This window comes from Muscardinus avellanarius, assembly GCF_963383645.1.
Source record: "Muscardinus avellanarius genome assembly, chromosome: 13".
Classification (NCBI taxonomy): domain Eukaryota; kingdom Metazoa; phylum Chordata; class Mammalia; order Rodentia; family Gliridae; genus Muscardinus; species Muscardinus avellanarius.
Window position 1 is genome coordinate 26,427,962 of NC_137799.1, and position 17,517 is coordinate 26,445,478.

Here is a 17,517-nt window from a genome sequence, read left to right on the forward strand (position 1 = left end):
TCTATTTGGTAAGTGAATACGACACAGTTTCTGTCCCCAGATAGCTTGCTTTACAGGTGCAAGGCCCTGGGTTCCATCACCAATGCTGCAAAAAAATAACAATAAAATAAAAATAAATAAGTAAATAAAATAAGTGCAGCAGGCTACAAGCAGTTGAGTGATGTTGCAGAGTGAAACAGCAATGCAGGGCTGGGCAGAGGTGTATTTTAGAAAGGTCATGTAGGAGCCAGGTGTGGTGGCGCAGGCTTGTAATCCCAGTACTTGGGAGGCTGAGACAAGAGGATTGCAGGTTCCTCACCACTTAGTGAGGCCTGCACAATATAGTGAGGCCCGCTCAACTTAGTGAGAGACTCTTTCAAGCCAGTCGTGGTGGCGCAAGTTTGTAATCCCAGCATTCTTGTAATCTCAGCATTCCGGAGCCTGAGACAGGAGGATTGTAGTTCCCGGACAGCTTCAGCTACTTAGAGAGGCCCTTTGCAACTCAGTGAGACCCTGTTTCAAAATAAAGAATAAAATAAATAGGGCTAGGGGTGTAGCTTGGAGGTAGAATGCCCCTGGGTTCCATCCCCAGAAACACACACACACACACACACACACACACACACACACACACACACACACACACTCTCTCTCTCTCTCTCTCTCTCTCTGCAGGCTGTATTGGGAGAAGGGACTGGAGTGGGACCATGACTGGAGCCGGGGGTGAGGTGAGGGGTGTTGCTGTATTAGAGGTCATAGGAAACCTACTAGTGCAGGTGGCCAGGAGTACACACCCAAAACCAGCCCTGGCGGTACAGGGAGACTCAGTGTTGATAGGGGAGTTGGGGAGTTGAGATGACTCACTGGCTGCTTCCAAGGGTGGGCGGTCGCACTGTGAGAGGTTAGAGGAGTTGGGCTCCATTGGAGGCAGCAGCTCCTGGAGGGCCTGCAAGGGGGCTGAGAGGTGCCCAAAGCAGTGGCTTCTTGGATGTCTGCACCTGGCTCACCCAGGGTGGGGCTGGACCTTACTGCTGCTCATCAGCACATGAATGGGAGCTGAATGGCTAGAAGTCTATCTGCTGGCTTGTCTAGTGGGCTACTCATTCTTAGGCTGTGCTGGTGGATTGTAGTTTAAAATGCACAAGAAACCCTTGGTACAGTGTCCCTAGTGCTAATTAAGAGACCACTAATATATAACTGCACATACGAGACTTCCTTAGCACATCAGACAGACATATGTTGTAGATTTGTTTATCATAGTGTTCGCTGGCTTCCATTGGATTATGAATGATGATGCATCCATTCATAATTCATACTTGTGAATGCTATAATGAGACTTGGCTTCCCACTTTTATATTCCACCAATTTTTTCCACAAGTTGATCTGAGAAATTTTGTCAAATTATAACATCAGTACACGCTTACTACAGAATATCAGGACAATGGCACAATAGTCAGGAAAATGGACGGGCGCGAGCAATCCCCTGTCTTGCTACCCGGAGGCCAGCAGAATTCCTGTCCTTGTGTTTTCAGTGGATGTTGAAGAAATGCAGTTCTGATCAGAGTCATAGATATGCTTTTTGTATGATTTTTTTACTTGGTATTTTTAGTGAATGTTATCATGTTTACACTCAAAGACAAGATACTCCCCATTACCTGATACTTCTATTCCTTAGTCACCTCTTAAGTCCTGTTGTCTGATGGGAGCTTGGCACATAGTATGTCAACAAAAGGAATGTGGTGGGAGAGACCTCAGGGATATTGCTTGAAGGGGGAGCCTGCCGGTGTGGTCTGCGGGCACTGGTGCTGGAGGTGATGGCATGTCATCTACAGCCATCTGCGCCACGTGTTTTTTGGATATAACAGGCTTAATGGCTCATGCCACAGGGTATGTATGGCTTGGGGAGCTTGGGGCACCTTCTCTGCTTTGGTCAGGTGTGGATTTTACAACATACCAGTGGCCTTTGTCCACCTGAGAGATCTAAGCTACGGGAGACTGTGCCGTCAGGCTTGGCAGCCCAGCCAGAGATGTCAGGGTGGTGTTAATGAAATGAAAGCATCTGTGTCAGGCTCAGAGCCATTAATCCAGTGGAGAGGTTTCCTCCTCGGGCCACTGGCACAATATTGCAAGCCTGAGTGTTGTCCTGAATGAGAGGCTGAGGCCACCTCTCACCACACCCACCACCCTGTGTGAGGAGGCCGCACAGTACTCACCTGCAGAGTCCGGCTCTAATCCAACTGTTTGCTTTGCCCAGAGTGGCGGCAGACAAGAATAAGGTCAGCCGGCTGTGAGCCTTTCTTGCAGAAATTACCTTTTTGAGCTGAAGCCATAACATTAATATAACGTTTTTGTTTTTGTGGCACTGGGGATTCAACCCAGGGGCATTCTACCTCGGAGCTGCACGCCAGCCCCATTTTATTCTTTTATTTTGAAACAGGGCTTCACTAAGTTGCTGAGGCTGGCCTTAAATCTCCAATTCTTCTCAGGCCTCCCAAGTACTGGGATTAGACATGTGCGCCACCACGCTCAGCTAACATTAGTGTAACCTGAGATGCAATTGTTATGTCAGGTAAAAATAAAAAAGACTTTGAGAACTTAGACACGTGTCGGGAAACTCATGTCACACATCTGCCCCCATGCCCCTTCCCTGTCTCCCATGCAAGCGGCTATAGCCTGCTGTCTGCTTCAGCTGCAGCTGAGCCACTGACCCTGGGCTCTGTAGATCCCTTGAGCGGCTCTGAGGGTGTGAACAAAAGGAAGGCTTGTGCTTCCTCCCGAGCATGAACCATGAAGCTATATCTTGTTGCAGTTGTCCTTGAATTAGCAGTGCCTGGTGAGTTGTGATACCATGGCCCTGTATGGGTGGAGTTGGGGAACATATTTGTGGTAGATTTGACAATTAAAGTAAGAGAAAAAGGGAGGAAGGAAGAATAAGTCATTCATCACTTACCTGTGGTCTGGTTTCATCCTGTGACACTTCCATTTTGCAGATAAGACAGTAGGGACACAGAATGGTTAGCTGGATTGCCTGAGATCATACAACTAGTGCATGGTCGAGTTGGGGCTCAAGCTCTCCTTGTCTAAGCTCTGTTCATCACCCTTTACCCTCCCTGGAGCTGGAGTCTGGCTGCAGAGGCCGTAGATGAGTGAGGTTTCAAGTTCTCCCAGCAGATTCTTGGAAGCCAGGCATGCCCCTCAGAATGAGACCAGGCAGCATGCAGGCCTATTTTAGTGCAGCAGAGGGGAGGTGGGATGCTGGCCTCCGTGCCCAGATGATGACAAGGTCAAAGAGACCTGTCATCATCTGGCTTCTCCCTCCAGTGCTTGATGTTGTCAGCACAATTAATCCCGTCCCATCTAGATGTGCTACTGAATGCTGCCTTCACGTTAGCCTGTGGGTGCAGGCCCAGGGTAGCCCATGCCACGGGCATCTGCCCAGACCATACAACTCCTCTGGCCGTTCCTGGTACCTGGTTTCACAGCAGCTTCATGGACTGAGGTCATTGGCCTCCAGTCTTGGGAAACCAGCCCCAAACCTTTCCTGGGCAAATACCATTTCCAGAGCAGAGTCGTCCTTGTGCCTTTGCACAAGATACCAGGCACTGCGCACCCTGACCAGCCTTGGTCTCTGGTCTCTGCACAGCAAGGCAGGGTCCATAGTTGGGGAAACGTTCACCATGTGCCATTCTGTGCATCCTCTTGTGCAGGCCTCTCACTGCTCCTCCGAGTTTGGTATGTCTGCTTCATCAGCTCAGACAAGGACATTTTATCCACTTCTGCAAAAGCCAGCTGGAGCCCCACCCCTGAAAGATGGGCTATGAGACTGGGGTCTCAGAAGCCCCACGCTGGCTGGTGTGGGCTAATGGGATGATACAAAGAGGTTCTGGGTACACCGCTGCTGTCCTTGGAGGCGTTTGGGTGTTTATACTTTGGTATGTGAATGGATTTGGCCTGTGAACCAGTGGTTCTCCACGTATGTTCCCCTGAGAACTAACTAGAAATGCAGACTCTGGGCCTCATTCCAGATGTATGGGATCAGATGCTCTTGGTGTGGCAACGTGTTTTAATGAGCCCACCAGGTGATTCTGATGCACCCTCAAGTTCAAAAGCCACAGTGGCGGTCAGTACTTTTCCAGAGTGCACCCTTCTCCAGGGCACCCTGTGCAGGGGTAGGCTTTGCGGGGCCCAAGAGTCTGCATTTTAAGGAAGGTCCCGGATGGTGTCTGTGCTGCTGGTCTGGGGACCACACTACAGCCAAGTATGGGAGGAAACTGGAGAATTCCTTTTCATTCTGGGGTCTTCAGGGGTTACATGGGGATAGTGGATTTCCTCCTTGGTACCCTGGAGGGACAGGGCCTCCTGAGTTCTTGAGCGGCTTGCAAGAGCCAGGGCTGTGCGGCACACCTGGGGCTCTCGGGCTGGCCTGGCTCACCTCGCTGTTTCTCCTCTCTGCACAGTGTCTCGCTCCGAGGTCTGCCTGACTTGCTGCAGTTGCTCCTGCAGCACTCTCCCCGCCCCTTCCCTCCTTCCCGCCTTGCTTCTCTCTCAGATTCTGCACTTCAGATTCTTGAGCCGTCCTCTCGAGCCCTGCAGACCCTGAAGTGCTGTTCTCACCTGCCCTTAACAAGAGCCTTGTGCTGTGGATATTTCTGGGCAGATCCTCATTCCCTGCAGTTGACTTTTATTGCAAATGTAGGGCTGTACCACTTTTGGCAAAATGTAATCAGGGCCTCCCTGGGTGGAAGAAACAGTCGGAAGAAATAGAGTAATAACCAAGATGATGGTGTATCGCCCAATGGGGAGGGCACGAGAATGATTTTGGGGGATTTTGAATGTGCATATGGCTACCAAGTGAGAGTCTGGTGCTTCTGAGAGGAGAGAGAGCTAGACATCAGGGGGTACCTGAGCTTTATAATCATGCAAAATGCCTTTGGACTTGGCTGCAGCAATAACTGAAAGTGTTCAATATCTCCTGTTTTCCTCCCTTTTATGAAACTTGCAGCAGAGCTTGGGGAGTGCGAGCTTCCAGAACACACACCAGAGCTTGTGTCTGAGTTTCGGTTCATTCCAAATCAGACAGAAGCGATGGAATTTGATATCTTCCAGAGATGGAAAGAGTGCAGGTACCTTGATGCGGCCGTCTAGCATTCTGATCTGTCTGCTTTGTCGTGTGTGTGTCGGACTCTTGTCTACGTAGAATTGCTCAGCTGATGACTCTAAAACCGCAGCTCCAGCTCGTAACTTCTCTCCTGCGCTTCCTTTGCTCTTTTCCCAAAGGCCCACATGTCATCCCTCTCTTGAGAGATGTGCGGCAAGAACCCAACCACACCGCTTTTCTCTCTCTGAAACACAGATTTGCTTGTTGCTGCCAAAAGTGCCACCGCCATCCTGGCAACAGCCCAGGTGTGCACAGCGAGAAGGTGCTGCCCCGCACACCTGCATGCACCTGGGTCTCTGGTGACCCTGACCTGAACCTTCTAGAACAAACCTCTTAGAAATACAGGCGGAGCATCCCTAATCTGAAAAATTGAAATCCAAAACTGCTACAAAATAGGAACCTTTTCAGACATCAACATGGGGAAATTCCACACCTGACTTCAGGGGACAAATCACAGTCAGAATGCAAGAACAAAAACAGCATATGAGGATAATACCTTCCGGCTGTGTGTTTAATGTGTACGAGAAACATAAATGGTGTTTATGCTTGGAATTGGGTCCCATCCCCAAGATATCTCATTATCTGCATGCAAGTGTTCCAAGAGCTGAACAAATCTGAAATCGAACACTTCTGGTCCCAGGCATTTCAGGTACGGGGTGCTCAGCCTGTGACCCTGTAGGACAGCAACACTCACGGTTGATACCGTGTGCCCTACGGCATTATATTTCAGGAAATGTGGTGCGCATGTCTAAAGCCAGCCATGTCAGTTATGTCTTTGGTCCCCTGCCCCTCCCCTCCCCCCTAATTAACGCTTTAAGCCCAGACTCTGCTTTTTACTCACTGGAGCCCCAGGGGCCAACCTTTCCTGTCCTCCTGCCCCCTCTTCCCCAGATTGCCTGTTCTGAGTCACTCCTGGGCCTGGAACTTAGCATGGCCTCCCGTCAGCTCTCAGCCCTTCTCAAATGTCTGGGTGACTTTTTTTTTTTTTTTTAATGGAAGGTGACACGAGTGTGTCTTCGTCTCACATTGACTCCATGTGGAAGTGAGTGGAGAGAGTCGTCCCACCCTGCCTGCCCTCCCCGCTCACACACACAGCTTCCCTCCTCCCTGCAGGAAGCCGTCAGCAGCAATCTGTGTGCATCTTTCCAGCCTTTTCCCTTGGCATTTATAGCTACACCTCTCAACACCAAAAAACATGAACTTGTTTTAAGTGACCCTGTTAGAAGCCCCTTTCCGTGGTCCTTCTATTCTGTGAACAGCATGCTCTTCAGACGCTTTTTGTGGCATTTAAACTGGGCCCCTCCTCTCTGTAATTGCCACCTAACCTTCCACAGTGCGGTGTGCCCTTCAGAACCCTGTGGGTATGAGTCCCAGTTTACATGTGTTTCCATTGGTTTTTCTAAGGGGAAAGAGCCCTGCCCAGGCGGAACTCTCCTATCTGAATAAAGCGAAGTGGCTGGAAATGTATGGGGTAGACATGCACATTGTCAGGGTAAGAACTGTGTACGTTTAAGTAATTCGGTTTTGCTCTTACTGAAAAATATGTAAATGGTGTGCCAGCAAAGTAACTTGTGGTGAGGAAACTGTTTTTGCATTCTGCTCTGTGAGACCTGTTAGAACCCTCTACCGATTGTCACTTCGTTTGTTTGTAGGGAAGAGATGGCTGTGAATATTCTCTTGGACTGACCCCGACAGGCATATTAATCTTTGAAGGAGCTAACAAAATAGGCTTATTCTTTTGGTAATTTAGTTTTGTCTAATATTGAAATGTCTTTTTCTATTTTGTGGTGGAGTCTATGTGATGGATGATTACGGAGGGGTATTTGCAACACCCAGATTTGTTTTAAAATCACACCATCCTGTTGTCCTGTGGGTGTATGACGATTATACTGAAACTTCTGGATAATCACATTTAAATGAATGAATGATTTTTTTTTTTGTTAGCCAATCTAAGCTTTAAAAGTAGAAAAGAAACTGCTCTTTGATGTGTAGATGATTTTACTGCAGAGTGTGCTTTTTAAAATGCTCCCTCTCTGCCCAGGCCTAAAATTACCAAAATGGACTTTAAAAAGAGCAAACTGACCCTCGTGGTGGTGGAGGATGATGATCAGGTAGGCCTTGGCCGCATCGGTCCACCGTTCGGGAATGACCCAGTGTGGCAGATGCCCCGGTGAGCCCCCTGTGCTTCCCCTCAGGGCCGCGAGCAGGAGCACACCTTTGTGTTCCGGTTGGACAGCGCCCGCACCTGCAAGCACCTGTGGAAGTGTGCAGTGGAGCACCACGCCTTCTTCCGCCTACGCACGCCTGGCAACAGCAAGTCCACGAGGTCCGACTTCATCCGGCTGGGCTCCCGCTTCAGATTCAGGTGGGGCCACCCTGCGCCGTGGATCAGGTGTTTCCAAGAAAGGCGCCCACTTTATTTGTGAATGGAACGGCAGGTTTGAGCGTAGTGACTGGGCTGTACACCCCATCTCCACTCCTGTCTTGAGCGCCGACCTTTGGACAAAGCACTCACACTCTCTTGACCTCCACATCCTCATTGATAAAATGAAGCTGGTACAGCTTGAGGATCCTTTATCCAAAACGCTTGGGACCAGAAATGTGTCAGATTTCAAATCTTTTCAGATTTTGTAGTATTTCCGTATTTGGTATTGCAGATGTTTGAGAGTCAGCAGCCAAAATGTTGTGGATTTAGGAACATTTGTGGGGATTTTTGGGGGGTTTGGTACTGGGGAAGTTCTACTTCTGAGACACACCCCTAGCCCTATTTTATTTTATTTTTAGTTTGATACAGGGTCTCACTAGTTCCTGAGTCTCCCTACATTGTCAAAGCTGTCCTTGAACCTGAGATTTCAAACCTTTTAAGTACTGGGATTACAAGTGTGCACCACCATGCCCAGCTTAGGAGCATCTTAGACGTTGAGTTTTTAGATTAGGGGTACTCAACCCATTAGAGCAAAATTGTTAATAGCTGACATGCAGCTAGAGCTATACTGTCCAATACAGTAGCCATTTAATGAATGCAACTACTTAGAGAGTAATTAATGAACTCTCAGATGTTTTTCCTAGTTCTCAACACCTGCATTTCTGGTGCTCACTAGCCATCTGACACCAGTGGCCACCTGTTGGACAGCACTGTGCTGGAACTCTTCATGTAGCCACTCTTGGGTTTTTGTTTGGTTTTTGTGTTTGGAGATTGGACCCAGGGGCATTCTACCTCTGAACTGAACCCCCAACCCTATTTTATCCTTTTATTTTGAAACAGAGTCTCACTGTGTTTCAGAGGGCCTCACTAAGTTGCTGAAGCTGGCTGTGAACCTGCAGTCCTCCTGTCTCAGCCTCCCAAGTACTGGGATTATAAGCTTGCGCCACCACGACTGGCTTGGCTTTTATATTTCTTACCACTGTATGCTTCCTTTCCCATGTCAAGAAGTTCGGTAATGATTAAGAATGAGATGTCAATGTGTAGTGTGTGTGTGTGTGTGTGTGTGTGTGTGTGTGTGTGTGTGTGTCTGTCTGTCTGTCTGTCTGTCTGTCCGACACAGAGCAGACTCATAAAGATTTGAATCTGAAAAGAGCCTGAAGAAAGAGAGCTTATTCTGATATTTTTTCCCTTACAATCCTAAGACCATGTCTGTCTAGGTGCATGAGAACTCTCTCACTGTTTGTTATCCAGGAGAATGCATGGCCTCATCCGAGACCTTCACAATCCCTCTGAGAGTGTGCATGTGGAAATGTGTGGCCTTGGAATGTGCTCTAAGTGGGGTTGCCAGGGTTGGCTTTTGAGACGCATGTATAGGTCTGAGAATCTCAGTTACAGGATCTAAAACTTCACATGATTTCATAACCTCTACCCACATGTGGTATGTCCCTGAACTCTTTTTAAAGTAGCAGGAGATTTGCTCATTTCAAATTTATCTCCTGTGCAAGGAAATGGCTGTACACTTCTGTTTAAATAATTGTTTCATTGGAATGCATTTTTAAATGCCCCAAGGTGGAGGGGAAGACCAAGACCTTTCTGAGAAAGAATCACAGGGCTCTTGGAAGATGGAATGTCAGAACCACAGCGGCTCTCGGAGCCCCTGCACGTCTGCTGATGTCCGCCCGGGTGGGAGTGGGGAGGAGAAGAGAGCCGGGGCGATGGCCAAGGCAGGCTTTTCCCTGCTGCGGAGAAACTCGCTTGGGATTTAGCCAGCTTTGGTGTCCTCAGCTTTTCAAAGACAAGGGTAGAAGGAAGGGGAGTTTGGAGATAAGGCTGCCCCTTGGAGGCAGTCAGAGCAGGTGGCAAGTGTCTCCTTACATCTGACAAATCATAAGGCAAGAGCGGCTGGCAGGAAGCAGCGAGGGCGGATCAGCACAGAGCAGCGTTCTTCCTGGAGGCTGCAGCTGGGTGTCATGGGAGTCGCCAACTGGAAGACCTTAGTGAAGTAAGCTGTATTTCCCTCTGCATCGCAAGGGAGACAGAGGCTTAGTTAAGGGGGCCTTTTAAAAAATAAGATAAATGAGACAGACGTGGTGGTGCACGCTTGCAATCCCTGTGCTTGGGAGGGGGCGACAGGAGGATCACACAGGTTGGAAGCCAGCCTCAGCTATTTAGTGAGGCTCTCAGCAACTTAGTGAGACTCTGTTTCCAAATCAAATATAAAATAGGTCTGGGAGTGTAGCCCAGAGGTAGAAAAGCCCCTGGGTTCCACCCCCAGTACCACAAAAGAGAGAGACAGGAGGGGGAGGGGAGGGGGGGACTATTTTGTGGCTATCCATGTTCTCTTAAATGTTCTGAGTACTCAAACCTGCTTGGTTTGTGCAGCCAAGTGTCAGCTACTTAATTTGCAGGTTTTGTTCTTTGATGGAAAACCTGCCCTATTCTATAGCTTGGATTTGGCAAGCGTGATTTTATTTCCAAATAGGCTTTAAATTTAGTGTATCTTTATGAGGCCGGTTCAGGTTCAGGTCAGATGCACTCTGTAGCTCTTGGATATAAAAGTTCACTTCCAAACATTGTATGATGTGCTGAGATACTGATATCAATGACATGCAAACAATTATTTAATTCCCAGTGGGCGGACGGAATATCAAGCTACACACGGCGCCAGGTTACGAAGAACCAGCACCTTTGAGCGGAAGCCTAGTAAACGTTACCCATCTCGGAGACATTCCACGTTCAAAGGTTGTGTGGTTTTCCTTCTGCCTGGGCATTTCAGTAAGGCTTAGTGGGTTAAGCCCCAAGGAGCTTGGTCAAGCAGTTTGTGGAGGAGGAACTTGCTCTTTCTGAAACTTTTGAGAAATGTCCTGGGGCTGTTATTTGATAGGCCTCAGCCCTCTTCTGCCACCCTCCAGTCTTTGGTCTTCCCCAGTATGCATGCTCACTTGCTTCTTTCTTCCCTTGTCCATCAGTCTCTCCCGTGCCCCCTTGGCTTCTTTTAGATCTGGGGCCTCAGCAGTACCATCAGTGCACACCACTCTTGCTGATAGAAGATGCTATGTTCCTTCTCTCTCCCACCTTGCCAGTTTTAGTGGGCTCATCCGGCTCATGCTCACCAGAATTCCCACCACATAGGAACAGGTGCAAAACTTGTCGAGACTTGGCTCAAATCCCCACGGTCAGTCCAGGCCCGCCCCACCCTTGAATGGAGCCATGCCCTGGGCGGCTCCCCCACCATCCCCTGGGTGGCTCACAGCTCTTCTTTCTCTACACCCGGTTGTTCTTCCATTCAAAAACCCTGGGATGGCACTAAATTGTTGCTTTTATAGCAGGTCTCTGGACCCTCAGCCCCCACCCCTCCGCTATGTCCTTGACTTGTGGCCACTCCACACATTTTTCTTGCACAAGCTCAGGGATTATGACCCTCCATGGAACCCAGCTCCTCTACTGGCTACTTCTAGAAGTTATAACCTTTGTTCCCCTCACCCCCTATGTCTTGCCTTTATAATCCAACAGTGTAGCCAGGCGTGGTGGCGCACGCTTGTAATCCTTGCGCTTGGGAGGCAGAGACAGGAGGATTGCGTAGGTTCGAAGCCAGCCGCGCTGGCTTAAGAGACCCTGTTTCCAAAAAAAAATTTTTTTAAATAGGTCTGGGAGTGTAGCCCGGATATAGAAGGGCTTCCAGGAACCCCAGTACCACCAAGAAAACAAAAACAAACAAACAAACAAAAAACAGTGTAGTCATTGCAGCAGCCAGAAAGTCTTAGTCATTGTCAGTTGTTTTAGTGGAGGGAGAATCCCCAGGGCACAGAAAAGATGGCCTCACCTTTGAGAAAGGCTGGAGGGTGAAAACGTGTCCCGAGAAGCGTTGCGGGTGGTGAAGGGGGACTGCAGCCACTGGGATGTATACAGGCGTAATGAGGAAGAGTGCTGTCCACGACCTCCGCGAGCAGGACTGCGCTTGGGCCTGTGGTCCACCCGGCCACAGTTGTTCACAAAGAGCGCCATGTAGGGAAGAATTTTTCCAAGATAAAAAGCTATTCAGTAGCTTTCTATTTCCATAGAGTAGTGAGTCTACCTCACTGTGAGTCCCCTATGGGCGTGTGTAGGCACAGAGGCAACGAGCCCCATGTGGCTGTCACAGAGCGAGTGCGCCTGGTGGTCTGACCCCACCAGATGGCTCTGAGCTCTTGCAGGCTCCTGGTCCAGCGATTCCCTCCCAGTCTCTTTTCTGGTCTCCAGCTACTTTTCCCCCTCCCTCCTTTCCTTCCTTCCTTCCTTCCACTGGGGATTACACCCAGGAGCAGTCTACCTCTGAGCTACTGAGCTATACCCCCAGCTCTATTTTATTTTTATTTGGAAACAGGGACTCACAAAATTGTGGAGGATCGCATGAGTTTGCTGAGGCTGGCTGCAAACCTGCTATCTTCTCTCGACCTCCCAAGTACTGGGGTTGCAGGTGTGCACCACCAAGCCCAGCTCCCTTTATTTTACTGACTTTTTTTTTTTTTTTTTGCCAGAGTCCTAGGGTCTACTTTGCTACTTTTTTTTTTTTTTTTTTGCGGTAGTGGGGATGGAACCTAGGGGACATTCTACCACCATGCTACACCACTAACCCTATTTTTTATTCTTTATTTTGAAACAGGGTCTCACTGAGTTGCAAACAGCCTCACTCAATAGTAGCTGAGACTAGCCATGAACCATGATCCTCCTGTCTCATCCTCCCAGATGTTAGGATTACAAGCGTGCACACAACTCCCGGCCTTTGTGAAGCTTTTAATGATTTTTCCTGCCATATAGTTTAAAACAAAATGGAAAAAAAATGCAATGTAGGCAAATAAGCTGGACCTCCCCCGCTGCCTCTTACAGGCTGCCCGGCCCCAGTCAGAAGTGTCTGTCCTGGGTTCACTCAGCACAAAGGCATGCTGTTGTTTCATCCTTTATCAGCTTGTGTCTATTTTACTCCTCCACGCTCTGGTCTCTGTAAAAACAAGAGCTCCCAAACAGCAGGACCATCTCTTTTGTGTCCACATCCCAGCATGCCGGGTCCAGGAACTGCTTGACGAAGGGCTGCTGTGGGGGTCGGGGGAGCAGCAGCGTGCACTCGAGAGAGAGGGTGGCTCACATCCTCAGGGAAGGCGTAGCCCCAGCACAGGTTAGCCTGGGGTGGAGACTGGTCTGTGATCAGAGAGGTCTCTCTCCTGGACATTGTCTGTCCTTGCATGGTGAAAGTTGTAAGATGTCATAACTTCCTGTTTTTCCTTTACAGCAAGCAACCCAGTGATCGCAGCTCAGCTCTGGTAGGTGCCCCTCAGACTAGGGAGGACATGCTCCTCTCTAATTGTTGTGTTTCTTTGCAATGCCGGCTTTTCCCTTAATACACTTAAATCAGGGAGAGTCACCTGGAGTTTTTTTTTTTTTCCTTTGTCGACCACCTGGCTATACCATCCTCTTGCTTTCCATAAGTACACAGCGGACTGTTCCAAGACAGTTTATTTTTCTGGAAGACACAGACGGTCTGTTTGAGCAGTGTTCTGTGTTGTCTGGGGAGCAGAGGACGATAAAGGTGATAGGCATGTGGGCAGCACACTGGCACGGCGGGCAGCGATGGCAAAGGAAGCCCAGCTCCCGAGCAAGAACTAGCAGAGAGCAGGTGCGGGTTTGCTCAGAGACCTGCGGGCATCAGAGTCATATGTCATAGAGATCTCAAACACCTTCACTGCAATTCCTACACAAAGAAGAACTTGTCACAAGACTGGAAATCTCCAGCACAGGAGTCAGAAAATCTGCTGTAAAGGGCCAGATAGGAACTGCTTCCCTCTGCAGGCGCCCTCTTCTCTCTCTACTGTGAGCTCTGTGGTGCAGCTCAAAGCAGCTGTGGACGATATGTAAATGAACAGGCATGGCTGTGTTCTAATAAAACTTTATTCTCAAGTACCAGATTAGACTCAGGGTGTAGTTTGTGGCTCCCTTCCCTAGCACAGGTCTTCCTGATCTTGTCTGTGCATTGGAAACACCTGGTGAGCTCTGAAACACCCCTCTGGGCCAGGCCACATCTGGGCCAAGCAAAACACCTGCAGGCAGGTGTGGGACCCGGACATCAATTTTTCAAAGCTCGCCAGATGAGTCTAGTTTGTGGCCAAGGCAAGAGCCACTGAGCTATCTGGCATAGACCTCTCTCTCCCTTGAAACAACTGTCTGTCCTGCGTGAGTTTGCACTTGCTGGGTGGACAGCTGTCATGAGAGAGAACCTTGCTCTGAACACCAGGCTCTGGTAGGAAGCCCAGCTTTGCCCCTAGTTGTCCCAGGTACAGATCTCAGGGATGCAGGAAAGGTGGCCTTTAAGATGGGCATGGTTTGTCTGTGCTGTGCACTCTCAGCTAGGTCAGTTGGCAGACATGGCACTTAGTAGGTTGCTGCAGCCCTGGTTAGTGACCAGAATCTGGCCAAGGCCTCAAGGGCCCTCCCTCCCAGCACCAGCTACAGCATAACCAGCTTTGGGGAGATGAGGGTAGATCAGTGTTTTCTCAATCTTCACCCTGTCCCCACCCCCAGAATCCCAAGTAACAGAATAGAGGAGAACTGCTCTGGAGGTAGCCCCATGGGGAGGGAGGGGTCAGGGCATACCTGCTCATCTGCCTCCTCCCCCCGGGAAGTTCCAAGGCACCTTGAAGCCACCCAGCATCCTGGAGGACGGAACCAGGCCCTGGGCCTGGAAGCTCAGCTCACGTCCAGTTCTGAGCCGTGCTGTAGGTCTTTCTGCTGGGGTCGGGCATTCAGCTGCTTGCCTCTGGGTTCTCATCACCTAATGAAGGGGCTCAAGGGTTGAACTGCTGGGAGTCGCCCCTGATCCCTGCGGTGGGAGGAGGTTGTGGTGGTCTTGGGGGGGTTGGTGGTAAGCCTGCAGATAGACCCTCATTCTGGGATCTTTCTGACAGGTGATATGATAGAACATATTTGCACTTTTATTTTTTAATAAATTTTTATTGGTGAATTGTAGTCATACATCTCAATGGGGGGAAAAAAACAACTTGTGGAGATATACATGCACACATTACCCAATTAGCCCCTACCCAATTATTTGCATTTTTCTTTTCTTTTTCTTTTTCTTTTTTTTTTTTTTTTTTTTTTGGTGGTACTGGGGTTCCTGGAAACCCTTCTATTTCCAGGCTACACTCCCAGACTTAGTTAGTTTTATACTTTTTTTTAATTTAGAAACAGGGTCTCTTAAGCCAGTGAGGCTGGCTTCAAACCTGCGTGATCCTCCTATCTCCACCTCCCAAGCGCAGGGATTACAAGCGTGCGCCACCACGCCCGACTTACTTACACTTCTCTAAGCCTGTTAGTTGTCTTGCCTTTGATTCTCAGGGCTCGTAAGTTGTAGCATTTCTTTCCTTTGCTCTCTTAGGACACGATTGTTTTGTTTGTATTTTCCTAATAAAATGACATTTTCCTTTTAACCTCTAGTGGAGATTATATATTGGGAAGAAAAACAAACTAAAAAAATCTCCACTAAAAAATAAAGCCCCAGTAAATATACCCTTTAGGAACAAATGAGCTAATAACCGCTGTTCACAGCTGTTCAATTGCTCTTCGCAGCCTGTTTCTGGGGTTTCTGGGGTGAGTAGATTGCTATGGGAGCCATGGATGAAATTGTGTTCCGGGCTGCGGAGGTGCTCCCAGAAAAATAGCACCTCGCGGAGCACAGAATCTGCCCGATGAAGTCCAGGTGGAGGGACGTAGCCCAGAGCCTCACTAGGTGTACTAACCCTCCCTGAATATTGGAGCTCAGAGCCAGTTAGGCCCCGGGCAAGACTCATAACCATATCTTCCCTCCCATTGCTGCAGAAGCAATACATCCTGTTTTCCAGCACACCATGTAGCCACAGCAACTGCCCAGCAATTGTGCCATGTCTGTGGGTTTTCTGGCAGACACCAAGCTTGCGTTTTAAATACATTGTGTTGTACACCAACCTGCTCTGGTGTTTTTGTTTGTTTGTTTGGTTTTTGGGTTCTTTTGTTTTTGGTCAGAGGTGTTCTGTTTAAGATGCCATCAACAGCCGGGCGTGGTGGTGCACGCTTGTAATCCCCGCACTTGGGAGGCAGAGACAGGAGGATCACGCAGGTTTGAAGCCAGCCGCGTGCGCTGGCTTAGGAGACCCTGTTTCCAAATAAAAATGTAAAAATAGGTCTGGGAGTGTAGCCTGGAGGTAGAAGGGCTTCCAGGAACCCCAGTACCACCACCCAAAAAAAAAAAAAAATTGCCATCAACATAGTATCTGAACCTTTCCTTGGGCCCTCTGAGAACCAGCATGGTGTAAGTGGAAAGAAAACTCGGGATTTAGCAGTCATTGAATCCAGCCCTGGTTCCATCATTGACCAGCCAGGAGACCCCGAGCACGTTTTCTAGTTTTCTGTTAGGCAACTATTCCTTTATCTATAAAAGGAGGTGCTAGGGAACACTTGACCTCAGCCTTGTCTTGTGAATTAAATAACAACAGATGCAGAGTTCCCAGTACAGAGCCTTGTACGGAGTGAACATTCCACGGGGTGACCAGATCAGCAGCAGCCTTGTGGTGAGCAAGGGGCTCCTGTGTGGCTCCCCCCGCAGAGTCTGGCAGCAGATGTTCAGAAGTGGCTGGTGACTGTCCCTCCAGCTGGAAGGAGCTCTGCAGCTCACTGGGGCTTCGTGGGGCTGCCCAGGAATGCCAGGCGGCCTGCAGTGGGAGCTGAAATTACTCGGTTTGCACACCTTTCTGCCACCAAAATAGGTTATCATTGCTGTGTTTTGAAACATTACCTGTGTGTTTGTGTTTGTGAGCTCTATAAAGTGATAGATAAAAGTTGCTCTCTGTGGTTTTCCTGACTGTATGTTCATGTAAGCATCCAGTAACAAAAAAGAAACAGTGTGTGACCATTCCAAATGGGAAGGTAGGGCATAGGAGTTACGGTTGTTAAATAAGTCCACAATAATGATGTTCTGTATTAAAGTTATGATTTCTTTTTCTTTTTTAGTGCTAAAACAAATCCTGAAGTTCATAATTACCAGGTGAGATCCTACTTTTAAAGGTTTTCTTAAAGTTTCTAAATTTTCCACAATGAGTAGTCATTATGCTTATCATGAGATTTTGAAGAAATAATCCATGATTTTTTTTTAAATAGAAGAGAGCCCTCCCTAGGACCCCTCTTTCCTCTTAGTCATCTGAACCACCTGTTTTTCTTAACCTTGGCAACAAGCAAACGTCAGGGACACATGTGTAAGTTTCTGGGTGGCCAGAAACCTTGAGGCAGCGTTCAGTGAGACGGTTTGTGCGTCCTGGGCCTCGGAACACAAGTCCCTAGAGATGTACCTCGGAAGATGAGGGTGCTTGGGTCACATGTGTGGGAAATGATGCTTCTTCCCTTTCCACTCTTGGATTTTACAGTGCCCACTGGATGTAAAGTATTGAGAAATTCTGTAAGAAAAATGTGTTTTTCTTTTTCTTTTTAAATCTAGTGTGGAAAAACATTTGAGTATTATTCTTCTTGGAAAAAAAAATTGGTCCATTTTCCTTCTAGTTTGGGAGAGAGGGTTGGTTTTGTGTGTGTATGTGGGTGTAGTTCTAGGTATTGAACCCAAGGGTAGTACCTGCAAGCTACACCCCTCGCCGTTTTTATTTGTCTCGGTTGCTAAGAGTCTTTCTGTGTTTGCTGAAGCTGTCCTTCTAGCTCAGCTTCCCAAGTACTGGGATAATAGGTATGTGCCACTGTGCGTGGCCTCTTTCTTTCTTTTTTTCTTTTTGATAGGTGAACCCATTAACGTCAATGGAACATTAGTTTCTAGAACCGCTTTGTAAGGCACTGTTGGCTACACAAGCGGCACAGGTGTTTCCACAGTTGGTGTCTTGCTATTCCCCAGGATGCCAGCAAAGGCGGGTGTTGCCTGTCCACCCGCCTGCTACCACTAGGAAAGCCCTTG

At 48.6% G+C, this 17,517-nt stretch overlaps 1 protein-coding gene across 6 annotated transcripts in view; it reads left to right on the forward strand.

Moving 5' to 3' along the window:
* EPB41L4B (erythrocyte membrane protein band 4.1 like 4B) overlaps positions 1-17,517 on the forward strand; it is a gene marked incomplete at both ends in the record, with an annotated part of 147,535 nt that overhangs the window by 57,869 nt on the left and 72,149 nt on the right. For all 6 annotated transcript variants that reach the window (XM_080709161.1, XM_080709160.1, XM_080709162.1 and 3 more), the window contains 8 exons: positions 4,982-5,102; positions 6,542-6,629; positions 6,790-6,878; positions 7,179-7,248; positions 7,333-7,502; positions 10,195-10,304; positions 12,829-12,859; positions 16,575-16,608. In XM_080709161.1, coding sequence (XP_080565287.1) covers positions 4,982-5,102; positions 6,542-6,629; positions 6,790-6,878; positions 7,179-7,248; positions 7,333-7,502; positions 10,195-10,304; positions 12,829-12,859; positions 16,575-16,608 — 713 coding nt within the window. The remainder of the gene's footprint in view (positions 1-4,981; positions 5,103-6,541; positions 6,630-6,789; positions 6,879-7,178; positions 7,249-7,332; positions 7,503-10,194; positions 10,305-12,828; positions 12,860-16,574; positions 16,609-17,517) is intronic.